Source organism: Nansenia antarctica (assembly GCF_963989245.1).
Source record: "Nansenia antarctica genome assembly, chromosome: 9".
Taxonomy (NCBI): domain Eukaryota; kingdom Metazoa; phylum Chordata; class Actinopteri; order Argentiniformes; family Microstomatidae; genus Nansenia; species Nansenia antarctica.
In genome coordinates this window covers 9,341,456-9,362,430 of record NC_137679.1, presented here as the reverse complement: position 1 = coordinate 9,362,430, position 20,975 = coordinate 9,341,456, and the positions used below count along the sequence as shown (strand labels likewise).

Sequence of the window (20,975 nt, the reverse complement as noted above, 5' to 3'; positions counted from 1 at the left end):
CTTTTTGTTTTTATAGCGGGTTGCTTTTGGAATTTCGAGTTGTTAGAGCAAATGGAAGGCTGATATAAATATATATAATAGAAGTCCACATGTTCTCCAAGTTTTTACACTTTCGGAACCACCACTTAAGGCTTTGCTGCTATCAATAATAGATAGCCCCCCCCCCCCTACCCCCGCCATGCTCTACCACCAGACAAGGTGACTGGGGTGGACTGGGAAAGGCCGCAGGGGCCACCCCAGACACAACATTGATTAAAATCTTATACCGTATGGGGGTACACTACACACGTGTGTGTTTTTTTAGGATTGTATGTCCTTTTGAGTATCTGTGTGTTTTTTAATTGATGTTTTGAGTGTCTTTGAGTCTCTGTGTTATGTTATGTACATGTGTGTTTTATTTGGATTTGGGTTTGTGTGTATTTGTGTGTATATTTCGGTAAGAATTATGTGCTGCATGTGTGTGCAAGTTTGTTCTTAATTTTTCTCTTATTTGTTGAACATTAAGCTACTTCGTTCGACTTCTCCTTGACCCTGTAGTTGAGTGCTAAACGGGTTGTCGTCGTGTTTACTAAGGCGTTTATGTCAGCCGTGTTTCTTGAACGTGCTTATCTGTCAGAGCCAGCCTGTGGCGTTGGTGTCGACCAACACACAACTTCGTTAGCATGCAAATCCTACCACAGCTTTAACACTGGATCAAACAACTGCCATGAAAACAAACAAACAAACAAACAAACAAACAAGCTATTAACCTGTTCTGCTCTGGAGACATTCAGCTGTATTTTCTGACATAACATTATTTACTGTTCACTGTAGAGTCATCATATAATAATCAACATTATGATTTGGACATAATCTTTGATGAGCATACCTCCATACTAGTAATACTACATACGAAATAAATGACACTATGGCAATATTGACAGGACTGAATGAAAGTTGTTTTTTCCGGCCAGCCTAAAGTGAGTTTCTCCTTTTTTGAGTCACAGATTTCCTTCAGATTCAGATTCAGATTCAGATCAAGTTTATTGCCATTATGCATACACATACAGGAATTTGCTTTGGCATTACAGTAAGTGCGTTTATACTTTTTTCATGTGTATACAAAAACAAATGCAAAAAACAGGACAACACAGGACAGACAACAGTGCATTGGATAGTGCAACATATATAAAGTGCAGGGCAGTGTTTTTTTTACAGTGAGTCCAGTGCATATTCAGTCCTGGGCAGACAAACCCTCACAAAGGTTTATCCTTTATCCCGTTCACTTTTTGGTTGGGATGACCCATCTGGTGACAGGGTCTTTCGGGAGTACATAGCACTTTTGTATAGTATAAGACTTAAAGAGGGCCGCTCTGAGACTCTAAACAGTTCGATGTTTGGAAGATCACACTGCAAATCACCCGAGATGTGAAGACGCAGGAGAGTTTTCGAGTAAACATCCAATTATCAACCCCGGCTCCTCCGATTACAGACAACCACACTCTATAGAGTTCCCTCTCTCAGGGCAAGCCTCCGCGTTCCACTCTTAATCCCTACGTGATGTCATAGCGCTCTTTCAGAGACTTGATGATTGCTCACTGCCTACTCTTTCAAAGCTGCATTTTTAACACCACACTGTGCCCAGTGGCCCGGTTCTCAAGGAATGTGAGTATGACATTTCACTCCTTTAGAAAAAGAAGAAGAAAGATGTTTTCTTTTCGGCACATTTGAAATCGTCTCGAACCGTACGTTTATCGAGCAGCCTGCCTTGTTCTATCCCTCTCTTCTAACTGGAGAAGCGGAGTGAGTGTGTGAACACTTTCGACGGTTGCCTAACTGGTAACACAAATTTGTGCGTGACTTTACTGTGAGTGTGTTTTCTATTCTATGGTTTATTTTCTGTCTGTTCTGTTTCTGTGCGTGGATCAATAGTGCACCTATTCTCTCTCTCTCTCTCTCTCTCTCTCTCTCTCTCTCTCTCTCTCTCTCTCTACTAACTGCTGATGGAGTTAATTGAATGCGAATGGGTTTCCATGTGTGTTGTTGTTGTGGTTCAGATCTACACAGACTGGGCCAACCATTACCTGGTGAAGTCAGGCCACAAGCGGCTGATCAAGGACCTGCAGCAGGACATAACAGATGGAGTTCTATTGGCTGAAATCATCCAGGTGGTCGGTAAGGATCCCGTACTAGTGTGTTTTGTATTTTATTTGTAGTGAAAGGACTGAACTGGATCTGTAGTTTTTCCCAGTCGTTTTATTTGGATATCCCGCTCACATTTTGGGTGTTTTTACAGGCTTACCTACATCTTACATTTGTCACATTGCCTTTCCGTTGAAATGCAATGAAAGGACCTAACCTGATTTTTGGATTAGAACTTTAGAACTGTTATTGTTTCTGTTGTGTGTTTTATTACATCGTTGTTTTGTATTAAGTAAGTAAGTAAGTAAATAAGTAAAGCTTTATTTATATAGCGCCTTTCGTACATGTGATCATTCATGTACTTTATTTCCTATAGTCTCCAACTCAGCGACTCCTCTTGCCTCTCAATTGGAAGAGTTCTTTACACCAAACTATATTCATGTACAGTATATACTGACAAAATCAGTAAAGACTCTGACGGAATTACGTTTACATAGCCTAGCTTATCCGCTCCAACCAAGTTAATGGAAACGCTCCACATCTCATGATTCGCTTGATAAAATTCGCTCAACTTTTATGGAAACAACCCAGCTTGATTCGCATTTCACGATGCGCATTTTCGAAATCCGCTTCACTTTGATGGAAACACAAACTACTGTGGAGAGATTAGGTGGGGTCTTTCTTTGAGTTGAAAAATCTGCCTTTTCTGCTCTTTTAAAGACAGCAACTTCAGACTCCAGAACTGCATTTAGATTTTTGCTCTGCGGGGTGGAGGAGAGGTTGAACATCGCAGCCTGTTATTATTTCCTGTGTGTCTGCTTTGTATGTTATGTTTAACTGGCATGAATGGAGCGAGTGTGGTTGGGTGAGAGCTAAATGAAGACCATGCTGGTGGGATTTTTACTGAGACTGAGACGGCTATCAGGTGCAAAAACCCAGTTTCCCATCGTTGAGACGGTCGTTACTGCTTTAAGACACATGTCTTATATCACGCATGTGCTTCTTCAACAGGACTGAGTCGACGTAGATTACTAGTTCCAAAAGAGATGGTTGTTCTTAGAACGGCCTAATATTTGTTTTGCTTTCCTGTTTTCTAGCCAATGAGAAGATAGAGAACATCAATGGACGGCCCAAGAGCAGGACTCAGATGGTGAGTGTTATTTATGGAAAAGCTGTATACGTTAGCATTAGCATTAGCATTCAAAACCTACAATCGGTCCAGGTGTTGCATGATAAAGCTAACGAGAACTAGAATGTTTTTTTCCCGTTGACATAAAGGGACTAACCCTACATTTCGTCAAATAATAACACCAGGGGGGCTAACAGTACGTCCATCTTTACTCACGCAGAATTTCTGTTTGGTTGTTCAGCGAAGGTTTCTGTGAGATTTTTACATCTGCAAACTGCCGTTGATCCCTCCCGAATTTGCATTCGAAATCCTGAAACCCTGATGCTGTTCTTAACCTCGACGGCATCTGCTTTCTGCTCTCCATCACACTGTCTTTAGGTCTATACTTACCCAGAATGCCCTGCCCTCTTTCATTGGCATGCAACCCGAAGGTCAGAGTATTTGCTTTCGGTACAGCGTAGTAATAGTAGTAGTAGTGGTGGTCTAGTGGATAGTGAGTTGGACTTGGGATCGGAAGGTTGTGAGTTCAAATCCCGCCTGAAACCCCACCTGAAACCACACCACTACTAGTGTGCCCTTGGGTAAAGCACTTAGCCCTCAGTTACTCCAGGGGGAATGTCCCTGTAATTCGTAATTGTAAGTCGCTTTGGATAAAAGCGTCTGCTAAATGGCAAAATTAAAATTATAAATTAGTAGTAGAAGTCTGACCAAACAAAGTCTGTACGGTAGGATCATGCATAGACATAAAGCCCTGGCCTCTCCCCATCCTGGGTCCATAATGGAACAGGATCCCCTGCTCTTTCTTGCCCCTGTGGAACATAAAAAGCCTGGCCTTGTTATGGATGCCTTACAAAGACAGTAGGGGGGTCCTGTGAGGAGGTATTAAACAGGTTGGCATCCCACAGAGGGCCATCTGCCACCGTACCATAACAAACAGTCTCTGCTCACAGTGTGGAGCTGAAATTGTCTTCTGCGCTCATACTTAACCTTCTGTGCGCTCTTTCACTTGCAGTTTTGCCGCTCAACCGTCTCATTCCTTCCTTCCTTTTACTCTCTTTCTCACACGCACGCACGCACACGCACCCGCACACACACACACACACACACACACACACACACACACAACCTGGCTCTCCCCGTCCCTCTCAGCCGTTTTTAACGACAGACCCCTTATTTATACAACCACTTTCTCTTGTGGCGGGCCAGAGTGAAATCAAGAAAATATGGTCATTATTGAAATAATAAGTAGCTGTATGAAAGGAGGTCTTTGAGAGAAGGGTGTGTTACCTCCGAATGAACTTCCATTTGGCACGAGGAGTTGTGGGGTGGGGGAAACAGTTTAGATTTCATCTCAAAACATTTTCAGACTTTCCTACTAAATACAAAACCAATGGTTTTTTAAAATAAATGCATCGGAATCACAATGATGGTTTGGGAATATATGTACATGTGAAGAACGAGAGAACAGTGCAATGGTGGACTGTACGGATCATTCTAGTTTCATCAAGGATAGATCCTTGTCATTGGATATTGTATGATTCTTTATGAAAGTACCATTTCTTCTCTCCTCTCTCCTCTCTCCTCCAGCTTGAGAACATTGACACCTGTCTTGGTTTCCTGACAGCTAAAGGGGTGAACACCCAGGGCCTGTGTGCAGAGGGTAAGACTAAAGCTATGGTGTGGTGGCACCACTAGGAATGGGATGGCGGGCAATTGTACCTCAAAAACAGGAAGTTCTGTCTTTGACTGGCATAATCAAACGGATCTGCTATGTACAGGGTTCACTTCCCACGGGTCCCTGAAATCCTTGAAAGTTTGTGAATTTGAGGGGGAAAAAATCAAGGTCTTAAAAGTTTTAGAAAATGGACATGGGTCATTGAAAGTGCTTGAATTCCCTCCCCTCTCTCTCTCTCTCTCTCTCTAAAAAATAAATATATATATATATATATATATTCAAAAACAATTACTCTGTATTGCTTAACTTTACACATATTTCACAATATGTTGTTTCGCTGTGCTGTGGTAGAGAAGGCAAGAGACCATCTAGTGTTCACACATTCAAGCCTCTCTTTTTAATTGTTGTCTGTGAGCGGATAGTTCCTATTATATCAATTCCCATCTAGATCTGTCTCAAACTATGCCGTGTTGGGTCCTTGAAAGTCTTGAAAGTGGGCCCTTGAAAGTCCTTGACTCTTGAAAGTCCTTGAAAGGTGCTTGAATTTGATGTTTCAGAAGGTGTGGGAACCCTGTATGTAATCAACATCTCCATGGTTACGTAGTGAGTCATTGAATCTAGGCGCTAGAGCCTAAAATGTCTAACGCATTGATGTACAGGTAAAGCAAAAAGGCGAAACTCGCTACTGTGTGTCAGGGCGCAGGGTGTGGCGCGGAAGGTAGAGCCGGCGTCTAACGATCGCAATATCGTCAGATCGGCAGTTCAAACCCCCGGCTGGCCACATGATCACGTCGAGGTGTCCTTGGGCAAGACACTGAACCCCAAATTGCTCCCAATGAGCGTGGCTGGCTCCTTGCATGGTAGCTTGGCCGCCATCGGTGTGTGAATGTGTGTGTGAACGGGTGAACGAGAGGCCGTCGTAAAGCGCTTTGGAATAAGGTGCTATATAAACCACAGCTCCTTGAAATCCTTGAAAGTTTGTGAATTTGAGAAAATTCTAATTCTGAGGTCTTAAAAGTTTTTTGAAAATAGACATGGGTCATTGAAAGTGCTTGAATTCCCCTCTCTCTCTCTCTCTCCAAAATAAAAAAGATATTCACATATCGTCAACTATAGTAAGTAAGTCTCTGTATTGCTTAACTTTACACATATTTCACAATATATGTTTTTCTGTGCTGTGCTAGAGAAGGCAAGAGACCATCATTCATGTTCACACATTCAAGCCTCTCTTTTTAATTGTTGTCTGTGAGCGTATAGTTCCTATTATATAAATATTTGATGTTTCAGAAGGTGTGGGAACCCTGTGTATGTCAGGGGGCAGGGTGTGGTGCAGGAGGTAGAGCTGGCGTCTAACGATCGCAATATCGTCAGATCGTCAAATCGTTCAAACCCCCGGCTGGCCACATCACGTCGAGGTGTCCTCGGGCAAGACACCCCAAATGAACCCCAAATTGCTCCCGATGGTAGCTTGCCCGCCATCGGTGTGTGAATGTGTGTGTGAACTGGGTGAACGAGAGGCCATTGTAAAGCTTTTTGGAATAAGGTGCTATATAAACCAAGGCCAAAACCATTGTTCTAGGATAGGGCTTTCACGTTTAACTTCTGAGCTTATACTTTGCATACAGCCTTTGCATTTTATGCCAAGGACATTTCTGGTGTGGGAAGTAAGCTGCATTGCATGTGTGTTTATAAGGTGCTGTATAAACCAGTCCTTTTGATGTCAGGGGACGAAGGCACCAAACTCTCTCTCTCTCTCTCTCCCTCTCCCTCTCCCTCTCCCTCTCCCTCTCTCCCTCCTACCCAGAGATCCGTAATGGGAACCTGAAGACCATCCTGGGTTTGTTCTTCAGTCTGTCTCGGTACAAGCAGCAGCAGCAGCAGAAGGCCCTGAAGCAGGGGTCTCAGGGGTCTCAGGGGTCTCACCCCTCCCCAGAGCAGAGCGGCGGCCCAGCCCAGGGGCACCCCCCTCACAGCCAGCCTCGGCATCACGCTACACATGGGTCCCCTGTCCCAGGCCACACGCACATCTCCACTTCTGCTGCACCAGCTCAGAAGACAACACAGCCAGACATGCTGTCTAGGTAAGATGATGATAATAATAATAATAATAATAACAATAATAATAATAACAATAATAATAATAACAATAATAATAATAATATCAATAATAATAACACCAACAATAATAATAATAATAATAATAACAATAATAATAATAACAATAATAATAATAATAATAATAACAATAACAATAATAATAATCATAATAATAATAACAATAATAATAATAATAATAACAATAATAATAATAACAATAATAATAACAATAATCATAATAACAATAATAACAATAATAATAATAATAATAATATCAATAATAATAATAATAATAATAACAATAATAATAATAATAATACATTAGACTTGTATAGCGCTTTTCTAGACACTCAAAGACGCTTTACAAACAGAAAGGATCGAGTAGTAATGATAAAAAGAAACCAAAAATAAATAGAAGAAAGTATAGGGGCCTAATTAAGGTAGTGCTGGGGACACATGGGAAGGGGAGGGGGAGAGGGTTAACTGGTGAAGGCGAGCTTGAAGAGGTGGGTTTTGAGGGCCTGTTTAAATGTTGGGAGGGTGTTGGCCTGGTAAGATAGGTAAGACCTATCCTCCTGCAAACAACCACAGGGAACCAAGAGTGTCACAGTTTCCTGAAGATCAGGTGTAGCAGTATGTCGGATGGGACACCAGTCTTCTCCCCTGTCAGTGGTCCTCATGTGTGTAAAGCCTGGTACTCACATAGAGATAATCTGGCCGATGTTGGCCCGATTTCCCCCCTTCTGACCAAGGACAGCAAAACGCCCGATTATCGGATGGCTCTAAAGACTATTCTACAAGATTATCCTGTGGTGTGAGGTGTGAGGTGTGTTAAGAGTCAGTTTCTCCTGACAATCTGCTCGGAAAATGGTCGGCAAGACACAGTTTTTTATCTTCATGTGTGGGGTCTCTCTCAGATAAAAAAATCTGTTAAGATTTAGATAATCTTTCTGTGTGTACCAGGCTTAACTTGAAATCATACTAGCGCTCAATGTCTTATCATATTGAAACCTCATCATGTTCCGCGAGTGTTATTAGGTATGGCACATTGGCCAGTACTCAAGTTGAGGGGGGATCAGGCGGGGTGGCCCTGAAATAAAAAAAACTGTTAAAATCATCCCCCTTCTAATACTGCCATCCCCCCTTTCCATCCCTTATGTCATTTTATCAATGAACGTGGTATTACTGCTATTTCAACATTTGGTTTCGCGCATATTGAGTAAAATACTGTGGGCGAGGGGGCACGCACACATGCAATGACATTTTTACCAAGTCACTGACACTGAAGTCACTGACGCTGTGGGAATGCTAAAATTGTCCCCATAATGATAAAAATCCACCATCCCCCCTGATTTTCTTTTACAACTTGAGTACTGGGTATGGCGTCAACCACACGTGATCTAGTCAGACCTCTTTTGCATTCTCATAACTTGAGTTGAAGTTTTTCCTCTGATCCCTTTTGTCCTCTCTCATTCAAGCTGGTCCCCAGCTCTCTGCCTCCTCTTTTAACATGTTTCCTTCTACCTTTCTATCTTTCTTTCTCTCCCATCCCCTCTTTCCTCCTCCATTACAGTCATCCCTCCAAGACCTCCTCCTCTTCTCAGAGTAAAGGGTTCAAACTCTCTGTGGCTCAGAGAAAACCCTCTAGGTCAGCTCTCGTCTGTCTCACCCTTTCTCATTTCCCCCATTCTCCAATAGAACACTGCATGCTCTTGATGTCACACTCTGATGCCACACTTTGTGATGTTTTGTTTTAAGCAGGGTTCCCACGGGTCCTTGAAATCCTTGAAAGTTTGTGAATTTGAGGGGAAAAAAAACTAACCCTAAAGTTTTTGAAAATAGACATGGGTCGTTGAAAGTGCTTGAATTCCCCTCTCTCTCTCTCTCTAAAAAAAAGATATATATTCAAAAATGTTTTGCTTAGCTGGTCAACTAGTAAATAAGTCTCTGTATTGCTTAACTTTACACATATTTCACAATATATTGTTTTGCTGTGCTGTGGTAGAGAAGGCAAGAGACCATCTAGCTTTCACACATTCAAGCCTCTTTTTAATTGTTGTCTGTGAGCGGATAGTTCCTATTATATAAATGCTCATCTAGATCTGTCTCAAACTATGCCGTGTTGGGTCCTTGAATTTGTGGGAATTGAGTCTTGAGTTGAAAGTCCTTGAAAGGTGCTCGAATTTGATGTTTCAGAAGGTGTGGGAACCCTGTTTAATATGTTTTCTTATTTCAGTTTCTACTCGTGTCGTTGTGTGTTCGATATAGTTTCACTAACACATGCATTCTGGTGTGCTTGCTGTGTGCACTATGTAACAGATAACTACTTGTATAGACTATACTTGTCTATTGTCTGGTGTTGTGTTTAGGGTGACGCTTTTGATGGCTTCAGAGTTATTTGGAGTTGGCTCATAAGCTAATGCAATAGCACCCTCTCCTGGAGAAACTGTAGGACTGCAGATTTATAATTCATGAGATATGATAAGCACATACGCTTCACTTTGAGGTGTTCACTAATACAAGGTCAGGACACTTATTAACAAGCCCACTAACACTGACATGGAAATTGTTGTTTAACCTGCTTCACCGTCCAGCACACCTTATGTGTCATTTGTCACCGATTTGATATTCAAAAATAACGGTTGAGTGTTGATTCAAACTGTGTCTCCGTCTCTGGTCTCCGTCTCCAGACTGCCAGGTCCCACTATGAGGGTCCCGGCGGCAGGCAGCGAGGGTAAACCTCGGGGGTCCTGCCAGACGGCCAACCGCCGCAGCCAGAGCTTCAACAACTATGACAAGCCCAAGCCTTCGCTTCACACCGCCATCAGTGACAGAGGTGGGTTACCGTGGGTTACCGTGGGATACCGTGGGTTACCTCAGGGAGTGGGCTCTCTGTTTATTTTTTTATTTTTTTATTTTTTACTCATTTTTTATTTCAGTTTCAGCAACTTGTACACTCATGTCATGTTTTGTCTACTGTTTTTTCCATTCTTGTAGCTGTACACGTATGGTCTATGAATGTGGTTCAAAGCAAGAAGACACACAAAGCAAAAACGATCAACAAAAACATTGAGAGACATAGTGACGGAAATAAAAGTAAAGATTTTGAAAAGAAAGTAAAAGGGTAGGGGGAGGGTAGGGTCAGATGGGGAGGGGGGCGGGGTTCTGTATGTATGTGTGTGTGTGTGTGTGTGTGTGTGTGTGTGTGTGTGTGTGTCTCTGGGGGGTTTTGTTTCGTTTTTTATCCAATACATGTTTATTGATCCCTTTATGCTATCAATCAATCAATCAATCAAATTGATTTATATAGCACATTTAAACATGACACTTGTCAACCAAAGTGCTTTACAGTAAAAGTACACCTAAAGTGTAAATAAACAGAACATAAACAACCAACAGAAACAACAGAGGAACAGAACAACAGGTCAAAACAAACAAGGGTGAGTCAGGGAACGCTAAGGAATACAGGTGAGCTTTGAGCTTAGGTTTAAAGACTCGACGGAGGGGGGACATTTGATGGACATGGGGATGCTGTTCCAGAGGTCAGGGGCTGCGACAGCAAAAGCACGCCCCCCCCCCCCCCCCCCCCCCCTCCTAGACTTGAGGTTGGACTTACGGATGGTTAGGAGACCCTTATCAGCAGATCTGAGGGCCCTGACGTTGGTATAGGAGGTGAGGAGGTCTGCTAAAAGACATTTGTTTCAGGGCTAAGCAATTTGCTGACGTTTCAGATACACACAGCAACACGCAGACAGGAACACTCATTTCTTAGATTCATATCGGGTCTATCTACTGTAAACAATAGCAGATCAAAACATTTCCCCGGGATTCTGAGCAATGTGTCCTGTATGCAGCACTCAAGTTGAGGGGGGATGAGAGGGGATGGCATCCCCCCCCTGAAATAAAAACGGTCAAAATCATCCCCCTTCTAAAACTGCCACCCCCCCTTTCCATCCCTTATGTCATGTTATCAATGAACGTGGTATTACTGCTATTTCAACATTTAGTTTTGCGCATATTGAGTAAAATACTGTGGGCGAGGGGGCACGCACACATGCAATGACATTTTTACCAAGTCACTGACACTGAAGTCACTGACGCTGTGGGGATGCTTAAGTTGTCCCCATTATGATAAAATCCACCATCCCCTCTGATTTTCTTTTACAACTTGAGTCCTGCCTGTATGGAACCTAGTCACATCTGATGGTTCTATAGCTACTAGCTTACTAGCTAGTGTTCTGTACTGTAGTGCTGCAGGGGGTCGTCTTGGTCAGCGTGGATGTGTGGTTGATAACAGCTGTGTGGAGGTAGAAGGACCATTCGTCCACTGTGACTGAACTGTCGACACAAACGCCATTAGAGGTGCATTAACAGGCGGGACCACAGGGTGAGAGAACTGACAGGTTTCTAAGAGATAGAACACACACACGCGCGCACACACACACACACACACAAACAGTGTGGCAGCCCCCACCCTCTGGAACTCTCTACCCAAGGATATCCGCGACTCTCCAACCCTGGACATTATTCAAAGCTGCCCTTCAAACCGACCTTTTCACCATTGCATTCAACCTTTAGTAGCTGTTTAACTGTTTCTTGATTTGTGGGTTTGTCTCTCTGGCTCTGTTCTGTTTGTCCCATTCCCTTGTAACGCGACCGTGGGTCTGTGAAAGGCGCTATATAAATTTAAATTATTGTTATTATTATTATTAAACAGAAAACTTCTCTGCGTGAATGATTTCAACACAGGGACTAGATATTGATTTAAGAACATGGGTTGACCCTCAAGCTGAGCCTGATCTACTCTGTGGATCATTGACGTTATGTCCGGATAACCAAGTTCTCACCAACATTTGAATACTCAACTAACTACTGTATCTAGGATAGGGCTTTCACGTTTAACTTATGAGCTTATACTTTGCATACAGCTTTCATGCCACAGGACATTTCTGGTGTGTGAAGTAAGATGTGTGTTTTTTCACACTCAACACAAACCTATCATTTGAAGCAAAAAAAACAACCTTCTATTTTCATAACCTCTGTTATGTGTTTATTTCAAAGTGCTACGTTGCACTTGACACACATTGGACAAAACAAATCTATTCCTTCCTGTCGCCTGACCCTAAAAGCCCTTATTTAGAGTGTACTCCTGTATTGTGTGGTTTTGATTGCAGTGCGTCGTGGTGTCGGACAGCATGGCTTTTAGATTTATGATGTACATCTGTCACTCAGTCGTGTCGTCACAGGGGCCACTTCCGTGTGCAGAGTCTACATCATACGCTAACTTTAGAAACACAGGCACAATCCGGACATCTTTTTTATTTATTTAAGTTTTCCTTTTCACTTTTTTACCCATCTGTTTAGGGGTTACGCTTAGTTTCTTTGCCCTTTGTTTTACTCTTTAAGATGTAGATATGATGTTCTGTCCATGTCTATGCTGAAACCCAATAAATACTCAAGTGATAAAAAAAGAAACACAGGCATAGAAGAGAGAGAGAGACTGAAACCCATTCTCGCGGAGGGAAGGAACAAGACTTGTGCAGGTTAAAATAGCCCTTAGTGTGTCCCAGTCATAGGGATGCAGTAGATTGTATCTCTGTGGTCCCAGTATTGTACTGTACAGAATGTTATTATCATAGTGATCACTGTACTGTAGTTCACTGTAGGCTTAGTTTAACTCCCAGAGACAGAGAGAGAGGGGGGGGGGGGCAGGCAATGTGTGTGAATGTGAGGATAGAGGGACAGTGAGGGTTAACTCTGTCTGTGTGTGTGTGTGTGTGTGTGTGTGTGTGTGTGTGTGTGTGTGTGTGTGTGTGCGTGTGTGTGTGTGTGTGTGTGTGTGTGTGTGTGTGTGTGTCTGGGATGCCCCGGTGTCTACAGCCTGTGGTATGCCGCTGTGCTGCTGGCCATTGATTGAACTCTAATTAGTGTACTTGCTGCTACAGAGAGGGAGGTAGGGAGGGAGGGGCACAGAGGGAGTGAGAGAGAGAGGGATGATAGAGAGGGGAACGAGAGACATAGAGGAGGGTATAGAGAGAGAGGGAGAGAGAGAGGGAATGAGGACCAGAGAGAGAAGAGGGTAGACAGGGGGAGAACAGTCAGGGTGAGAGATTTGGACAGAGAGCATAGTGAGAGTGAGGGTCTGGTTAATGACTTGGGTGGTAGAGATTCATGTCATTGTCTTGTGTGGATCTCTGGGTACAGGGGGGGGGTAAGGACTGCGGTAGAGAGAGGAAGTGGTTAGAGTTCACACTTCCTGTCGACCCATCGAGCTCGAACGACCGCTGACTTCTCTCACCTGTCAATCAAGGACCCAGCTGAGCGGGTGAGTGTCTCTGAGCGACCAGGACCACCCAGCGGCGGTGGCTTGGCAGGGATGATGTCATCATTCCTGCCCCAACCACCAGTTTGGCTGAACTGTGTTGGGATTTGGGTTAGGGGGTTGGCGGGCGGGTGGGGGGGGGGATGTGGAACTGTTTTGGTGATGCAGTAAGAGAAAGTTGAGGTTGTTTTATGTGTTTGGTCTGTCTCTACAGTCTGTCTTCACTCTTTTAGCCTCTTTAGTTTCACGACAGAGGGTTTCATTCATGCCGACGGGCGATCGCAGCGCAAACCCCAACGAGTTTGTGGACTAGCGCACTCTGTTTTTAATGCATTAGCGGTTAGTTTGCTTAGTGTAAAAGAGTCATTGTGTGTGGTTTTCACAACGTTTTGCCTCTAGGGGCACATGTGAGTAGAAAGGGGTCGTAGAGTTTTTTGAGGTTAACAATTAGTCCGGCGATTAGGAGCGGTGTCCTCTCTCTCCGCTCTTGTTTTTTTTTGACTGATGCAGGACTGTCTCAGCTGAGCTGTCTCCCCCAGCTGGTGTTGTATTAGTGTCTATTCATGTGGAGGAAGTGTCCTTGTCAACCGGTCGACCACAGAACAAGAGACGGGCTGTCGGGCTCACTTAAACAGCAACAACAGAGACACGTCTCATCCAGAGAGGGAAGGAGACGGACACAAGGACTAAGACGAATTCGTCAGAGAAATCATCACGGAAAGGGAAAACGGAAAGATTTGAATTCCCGTTACAAAAATATTGTCGGCTTGAATTCTATCGTACTTTTTTTTTTACGATGAGAAAGGTGGATCCTCGATTCGCTGGACTTACTAACACAGGGACACACAGCTGTTGTCTAAGATCATTAGTAAATAATAGTCAATAAATGCTTTCACCGCAGCTGATACGTTCCGCAGACCCCGACCTGGTGGAACCCAGCTCTCTCTCTCGTGTGTGTCCTTGAGTGACAGTTGAAAAGTTCAAATGAAAGTTCAAATGAAAGGCCTGTTAAAAAGCTTTCTATATAAACAGTGTGTGTATTAGTCTGTGTTAACAGGTTCCCACTGCACTTTACCGTTCAACATCAGAGCAGCTGGACGGGTGTAACTGAACCATTAGCATCACAGATGGAGGCGTGCGGCGGCGGCGCTGCTGAAAGTGTGTCGTAGAACTGAGGTAACCGGGGGGCTCTTAGAGCTAGCGAAGCAGTCGTATAACTAACTGGCTGCTAAGTGCTTTTGGCCAAGTGGAGTCTCTTGAGATATGACCTGTGAACCATGCAGGGTCTTGTGTAGTACTTTGCCCTTTGATGTTGTTGGCACGGTGAGTCGATAATGAAGGGGCTACGGCCTGCACCGGTTGGTCTACCCTCTGTATTGTTAAATGGACTGCACTTATATAGCGGCCTTATTCCAAAGCGCTTTACAACGACCTCTCATTCACCCCCCATTCACACACACACATTCACACACCAATGGCGGCAAGCTACCATGCAAGGCGCCGGCAGGCCCGCTCATTGGGTGCAATTTGGCGTTCAGTGTCTTGCCCGAGGACACCTCGACATGTGGCCAGCCGGGGTTCGAACCGCCGATCTGCCGACTTTGCCAGCATTAGACGCCGGCTCTACCTCCTGCGCCACAGCCGCCCCGATTGTTTTTGTTAATTGTGTATCTTTTGTATCTTTTTTAATTAGAGGAACCATTGGGTATGTTTGTTTTAAGAGCCCCCCCCCCTATCACTTTTCGCTCCAACGAAAGGTGCAAGAAAAAGCCAAAAAGCAAAAACAAAGTATGTGAGAATCAATCTATGTGCTTGCTCAGAAGCTGGCTCGAATATGGACAGCTAACATGGGAGTTAACTCGTTTAACTTTAATAGTTTCTGGACAGAAATCGCTAGGCTAGCAAGGCCTACTCTTGGATTCCGACAGTGTGCCACCTGCTGGATACCTTGTTGAAATGACCGGGTCTAGTATGGATGTCTGAGGGTCTAGTCTGGATATCTGAGCACCTTTTGAATTACTGTAAATCAGACTTATCCGAAAAATCTCCATAGGGTACCATGTTTGGGAGAGTCTAGTTTAAAAATGTGTGTTCAAAAATAATAGGATGTTAGGATTTATTGGTGACTGTTACTACTTTATACATTACGTACAGTACATGATGTACTTATAGTGAGTGATAGATACACGTTGAACCACTTTCTTAATAACCAGAGGTATGAAGGCACTGAATGGATGTGCTGTGAATTAGTACAAGGCCGAAATGCTGCTCATGACTCTCGTCTCTGTAAGGTCTCTAAAATGCATCTTAGCTCAGAGATATGCCTTTTCTGTGTGTGTGTGTGTGTGTGTGTGTGTGTGTGTGTGTGTGTGTGTGTGTGTGTGTGTGTGTGTGTGTGTGTGTGTGTGGTGCGTGGTGAGTGTGTAGAACAGACTAGCTTTTATGATTGACTCCCCCAGGCACTGTGCCTAGCCATGCTTCTCCTCTGTAACTATAAACACATACAAGCAGTTTTGGGTTTGAAATTCAAACATCTGCTAGCTGCTAGTGGCAGTTATTTTTTTCCAACTGTTTTGTTTATTTTACACCGCCCCTTAAAAAGATGGTAAAAGAACAGGTTTGTGGCTGGGGTTGGTAAGTTAGTGCGCCTGGCCTGCTTAGTGGGGAATATGCTCTTGCTGTTAGTTGCTCAGATACAGTAGGCTACTGGACATAGAGGTAGGTCAGATATGCTTTAAAACATACAACATACAATTGTTTTGTGAGTCACCTTGTATGTATTTCCATGTTAGCGGCTGCTGTTGTGTTCTGGAGCCTGTTTAGTCTCAAACTGTCATGCTTGTTTATTTATTTTTTTAGAACTGTCGGCACATTAAATATTGTTTTATGATGCAGTGTTGATTTGTATGGCTATAATCCACTAAATTCATTCACATGTACTTTTTTTGGGCATATAGCAGACGCCTTTATCCAAAGCGACTTACAACAACATTTGACTAGGTAAATAAATCATGTATCCATCAAGAAAATGGAATCTATGGTCGGGCCAAGGGCAATTGGCAGTCATAATGCTAGAAGAAGGAATTTTAATGTTGTATTATTTCACAATTCATAAACCATTTTTGCAATTCACTGACTTGTCATAATTCTTTGGTGATCTACATTTAAACTTGATATTAATGTTAGTTCTATTGTGTTAGGCCAGTACGGTGTTAGTCCAGTTTAGCCAGGGAGAAAACAGGACCCCCGTGTCTGACGAGGGAAGGGAGACTGACTGACTGTGTGTGTGTGTGTGTGTGTGTGTGTGTGTGTGTGTGTGTGTGTGTGTGTGTGGACGAGGGGACGGAGACTGACTGACTGTGTGTGTGTGTGTGTGTGTGTGTGTGTGTGTGGACGAGGGGAGGGAGACTGTGTGTGTGTGTGTGTGTGTGTGTGTGTGTGTGTGTGTGTGTGTGTGGACGAGGGGAGGGAGACTGACTGTGTGTGTGTGTGTGTGTGTGTGTGTGTGTGTGTGTGTGTGTGTGTGGACGAGGGGACGGAGACTGGCTGACTGTGTGTGTGTGTGTGTGTGTGTGTGTGTGGACGAGGGGACGGAGACTGACTGACTGTGTGTGTGTGTGTGTGTGTGTGTGTGTGTGTGTGAGTGTGTGTGTGTGTGTGTGTGGACCAGAGGAAGGGAGACTGACTGACTCAGCAGTGAGTTTATCCCCCATCATCCTTTATCCCAACTGCTGCTATCCAGTCAGATCTCTATCTACACCAGACACTGCCCTCCCTTATCTGTGTGTGTGTGTGTGTGTGTGTGTGTGTGTGTCTGTGCGCGCGCACGTGTGTGTGTTTCCATAAGCCTCAGCATCTGTACCGTTTTAGGTTGCTTATGTTTAAAGTGACAGTTTACTATTTTCCAACGTATAGTCGGATGTTTAGGAGCAACGGTAATTCATGGTTCAGAGTTGTTTAAATACTAACTCTAGTCACCGCTACCAAACAATGGGACAGATTGGGGAACTCTATGTGGGTCCAAATCACCTCCCATGAACTCTCTGACTTGTTTGGAAGTGACTTGGTAGTCGGCTTAAGTATTATGACTGTTTAAACAACTCTGAACCGCGGATTAGAGTTTCTCCTAAACATCTGACTATACGTTGGAAAATAGTCAACTCTCACTTTAAACATGAAGGAACATTAAATGGTACAGATGCCTAGATGTATGAAACACACACGCGCACGCGCACACACACACACACACACACACACATTCATAGAACACTTTCAAGGTAAGGAACCGTCAGACTATACGAAATGAGTTCATTTGAACTGAACTAAACTACAGTTTTAGCTGTCTCATCTCTCTCTCTCTCTCTCATCTCTCTCATCCCTCTCTCTCTCATCTCTCTCTCATCTCTCTCTCTCATCCCCCTCCTTCCCTCTCTCATCCCCCTCTCTCTCAAATATATGTTTGCGTTTGTGTGTCTCAACAGAGAGGAGTACCACAGCCTCCCCCGTCATGTCTGAACACGGTCTATCTCCAGGGCCCGTCAACAACAACAGCTCCTTTTCCTCGTCCTCCACCTCCTCCTCCTCCATCCCCCAGCCCAACGCGGGCAGCGGCAGCAGCAGCAAGCCCTGGAGGAGCAAGTCCCTGAACACCAAACACAGCGCCACCTCCTCCATGCTGTCCGTCAAACAGGACCCGCCCCGCCACCAGCCCGTGGTAGCCCCCCCGCCCCTGGAGTCGCCCCCCAAGGTCATCGCCCAGAAGTCCATGCTGGAGAAACTGAAACTCTTCAACAGCAAAAGCGGCGGCTCCAAGACCAGCGGTGGGAGAGGCCAGACTGACACCCAGGCGGGTCAGGAGGCAGAACCGGGGGGGGGGAGGAGGCCTGGCGCGGACCCTCTGAAGGAGGTGTCCCCCACCTCCACGGGCACCCCCGCGCCCCCCCCTGCCGTCACCAACACCTCCACCGGCACCAGCCCTAAACTAGCCCTGAAGGGCATCGCTCAGCGGACCTTCAGCCGAGCCCTCGCCCCCAAGAAGAGCTCCCTGAAGCCCGCGGAGAAGGACAAGGACAAGGCCCGGCTCAAGGAGAGGGATAAAACCTCCCACGAGGGCGGCTCCAAGAGGGGGTCGGGGGGCACCGAGCCGGAGGAACCCAGGGGGGTGGGCGGCAGAACGGAGGGGGGCGGCGGGGGGGTGGGCTCGGACGCAGAACCCAGGAGGGCCACCAAGATCAGCAGCTTCATCCCAAAGGGAGGCAAGGCGGGCGGGAACGCTAAGAAGGAGAGCTCTGCCTCGGCCTCGGCCTCTGCCCACAGTGGCATACCGAAGCCAGGGGGGAAAACGGCAGCGGGGAAGAGCTCAGGGGCGCCCCCCGGTGGTCGAGACGGAGAGAGGCCTCGGGGCGTGAGGCCGGGACAGGGTCTGTCCGTGCACAAGGGCCAGTTGGACAGTAGGAGCTCTAGTTCCTGTTCCAGCCTGGCTTCGACTGAGGGAAGAGGGTCGCACTCTCATCACTCTCACCACCACCACCACCATCACCACCACCACCACCCCGGCGGAGTGTCCCCGGTGGCCGCCGGCGGTACTACAAACTCGGCAGCCTGCAATAGTACCAGCGTCCAGCTACCTCAACCTCAGCAACAATACAACCATCCCAACACAGCCACCGTAGCACCATTCATGTACAGGTACCGTACTAGCTTTGAGTTCTAGGTCAAACTAGCTTTAACGGTACTGAATGTACTCTAGGAGTGGGAACTATATCTATGCGTATTAAACACTGAGAGCTTTATTTGCGCGCGCGAGAGAGACAGAGAGAGAGAGAGTCATTGGTTAGTGATAGTCCGGCTGTTGCAGACTGCATGGAAGATCATAGGGGTGAAAGGCCACTCATCCCTGCAGTCTATTTTTGAACAGGCTACTCTAAGGCAGGCTAATAGAATTCTCACGAATCCCTCTCATGTCCTACATGCAGAGTTTGACCCACTGCCCTCTGGGAGGAGGTTTAGAGTCCCCCGCTCTCGATTAAACAGATTTAAAATGTATTTTATTCTGGTTGCAGTTAAACTTTTAAACAGCCACAGATGAATGTTGGATGGATTTTACTTATCGTTTTGTTTCTAGTGTTGTCTGAATCAGGGCTCCCTTCTGTCTGTGTTTTAACATGTTATTGTCTGTTGTTCTTAAAGTGTTATAAAGTGACTTTTGACTTTTGACTTTGACATTTGTTGGTACCCTCCTCTAGGTCTCAACCTGATGTCGGCTTGGCAGCACTGATGGAGGCGGGGTCACGCGAAGGTCACCGGATGTCCCCAGGCTTCAGCCAATCAGCACACAACTCTCTGGAGGACCTCACAGGTGAGGGATAAGCGTCACTGGGGTGAGACAGCACCACCTAAGCCCCTTTTCCATTACAGGGCCAGCCCGGGTCGACCCGGGCTGGCCTGCTTCTTTGGCGCTTTTCCATTTGTCGGCCCGGGTCGCCTCGGCTCAGTTCGGGTCGCTTCTTTAGCTACCCTTCTTAACCAGGAACCAAATTTAGACCCGGAACCTTTTTGCCAGGCTGCGTGTGACGTGTGACGCTGCACACCGTTGATTGGTCAATGGAAATCGTCATCCCATGTTCATAGATTTCTTCGCTAACCGCCATCTTGAAATACCACATTCGCTCTTGGAAAATGTCACTACAGTTTCTGTAATAGCTTATTAATAAAGATTCGAAAAATGATGCTGACCATCGTATTATCTTAGTTTAATGTCATTTCAATGCATCATAGAACTTTTATTTACAACAAGCATAACACAAAAATCGCTATTATGCACCGTCTTTGCCCGTGAATAACACCGGCTGTGAATGTGGTAGAAACACAATACTCCTTTGCTAACTTCACCATCGGTATACGGTCATTTTGAGCCCTTAACCACCACGCTGACACCCCGAGAAGTTATGCTTTTAACCGTAAACTCAATGAACCGGGAGTTCACCCGCTGCTGCTCGCAGCACCGCGCCTGCTGGTTGAAACTCCCGTTGACAGCGGGGGCAGAGAAAAGTTTTACCAGGGAATTCGCTCCGCGCTGTCGACCGTGACACCATTCAAATGGTTTTGGATTCCCTGTCCTCTCCCCTATCCGGACACGTTTGAATTGTTATCCTAACCTACGGTAAACCAAAGTTATTAACCCGCAAAGCACCGCTTGCTGCTGGATGAAACTCCTGTTGACAGCGGGGGCAGAGAAACGTTTTACCAGGGAATTCGCTCCGCGCTGTCGACCGTGATAGGAGTGTAGGATCGACACCTTTCAAATGGTTTTGGATTCCCTGTCCTCTTCCCTATCCGGACACGTTTGAATTGTTATCCTAACCCACGGTAAACCGAAGTTATTAACCCGCAAAGGGCACCGTGTTTGTCCGTGAATAACACGGCACACAATGATACTACAGTTCATAAAGCAGACAAGTGAAGGCAGTGGTTTTAAGGGTTCAAAAAACATGACTTTATTATGTGTACATAGCTTCCTCTCTCTCTTTCTCTTTCTCTCCAAAAAAATCACGGTTAGTAATATACCACATGCCGAGGAAAAAGTATACGATAAAAAGTTCCTCCATGTCGCTATTGTTGTGGCTGTGTTG

General features: G+C 45.2%; 2 protein-coding genes across 3 annotated transcripts in view; both read left to right on the top strand.

Moving 5' to 3' along the window:
- The window catches only part of LOC308165092 (neuron navigator 2-like), a gene marked incomplete at its 3' end in the record, with an annotated part of 50,608 nt that extends 31,551 nt beyond the window's left edge, over positions 1-19,057 (top strand). Inside the window, exons 2-7 of the mRNA XM_080539190.1 lie at positions 2,037-2,154; positions 3,219-3,271; positions 4,838-4,910; positions 6,730-7,006; positions 9,713-9,858; positions 17,826-19,057. Of these exons, the coding sequence (XP_080395316.1) occupies positions 2,037-2,154; positions 3,219-3,271; positions 4,838-4,910; positions 6,730-7,006; positions 9,713-9,858; positions 17,826-19,057 (1,899 nt within the window). The remainder of the gene's footprint in view (positions 1-2,036; positions 2,155-3,218; positions 3,272-4,837; positions 4,911-6,729; positions 7,007-9,712; positions 9,859-17,825) is intronic.
- A 553-nt stretch (positions 19,058-19,610) lies between these two features.
- nav2b (neuron navigator 2b) overlaps positions 19,611-20,975 on the top strand; it is a 78,555-nt gene continuing 77,190 nt past the window's right edge. For both annotated transcript variants that reach the window (XM_080539317.1, XM_080539316.1), the window contains exon 1: positions 19,611-19,702. In XM_080539317.1, coding sequence (XP_080395443.1) covers positions 19,621-19,702 — 82 coding nt within the window. In that variant the 5' untranslated portion in view covers positions 19,611-19,620. The remainder of the gene's footprint in view (positions 19,703-20,975) is intronic.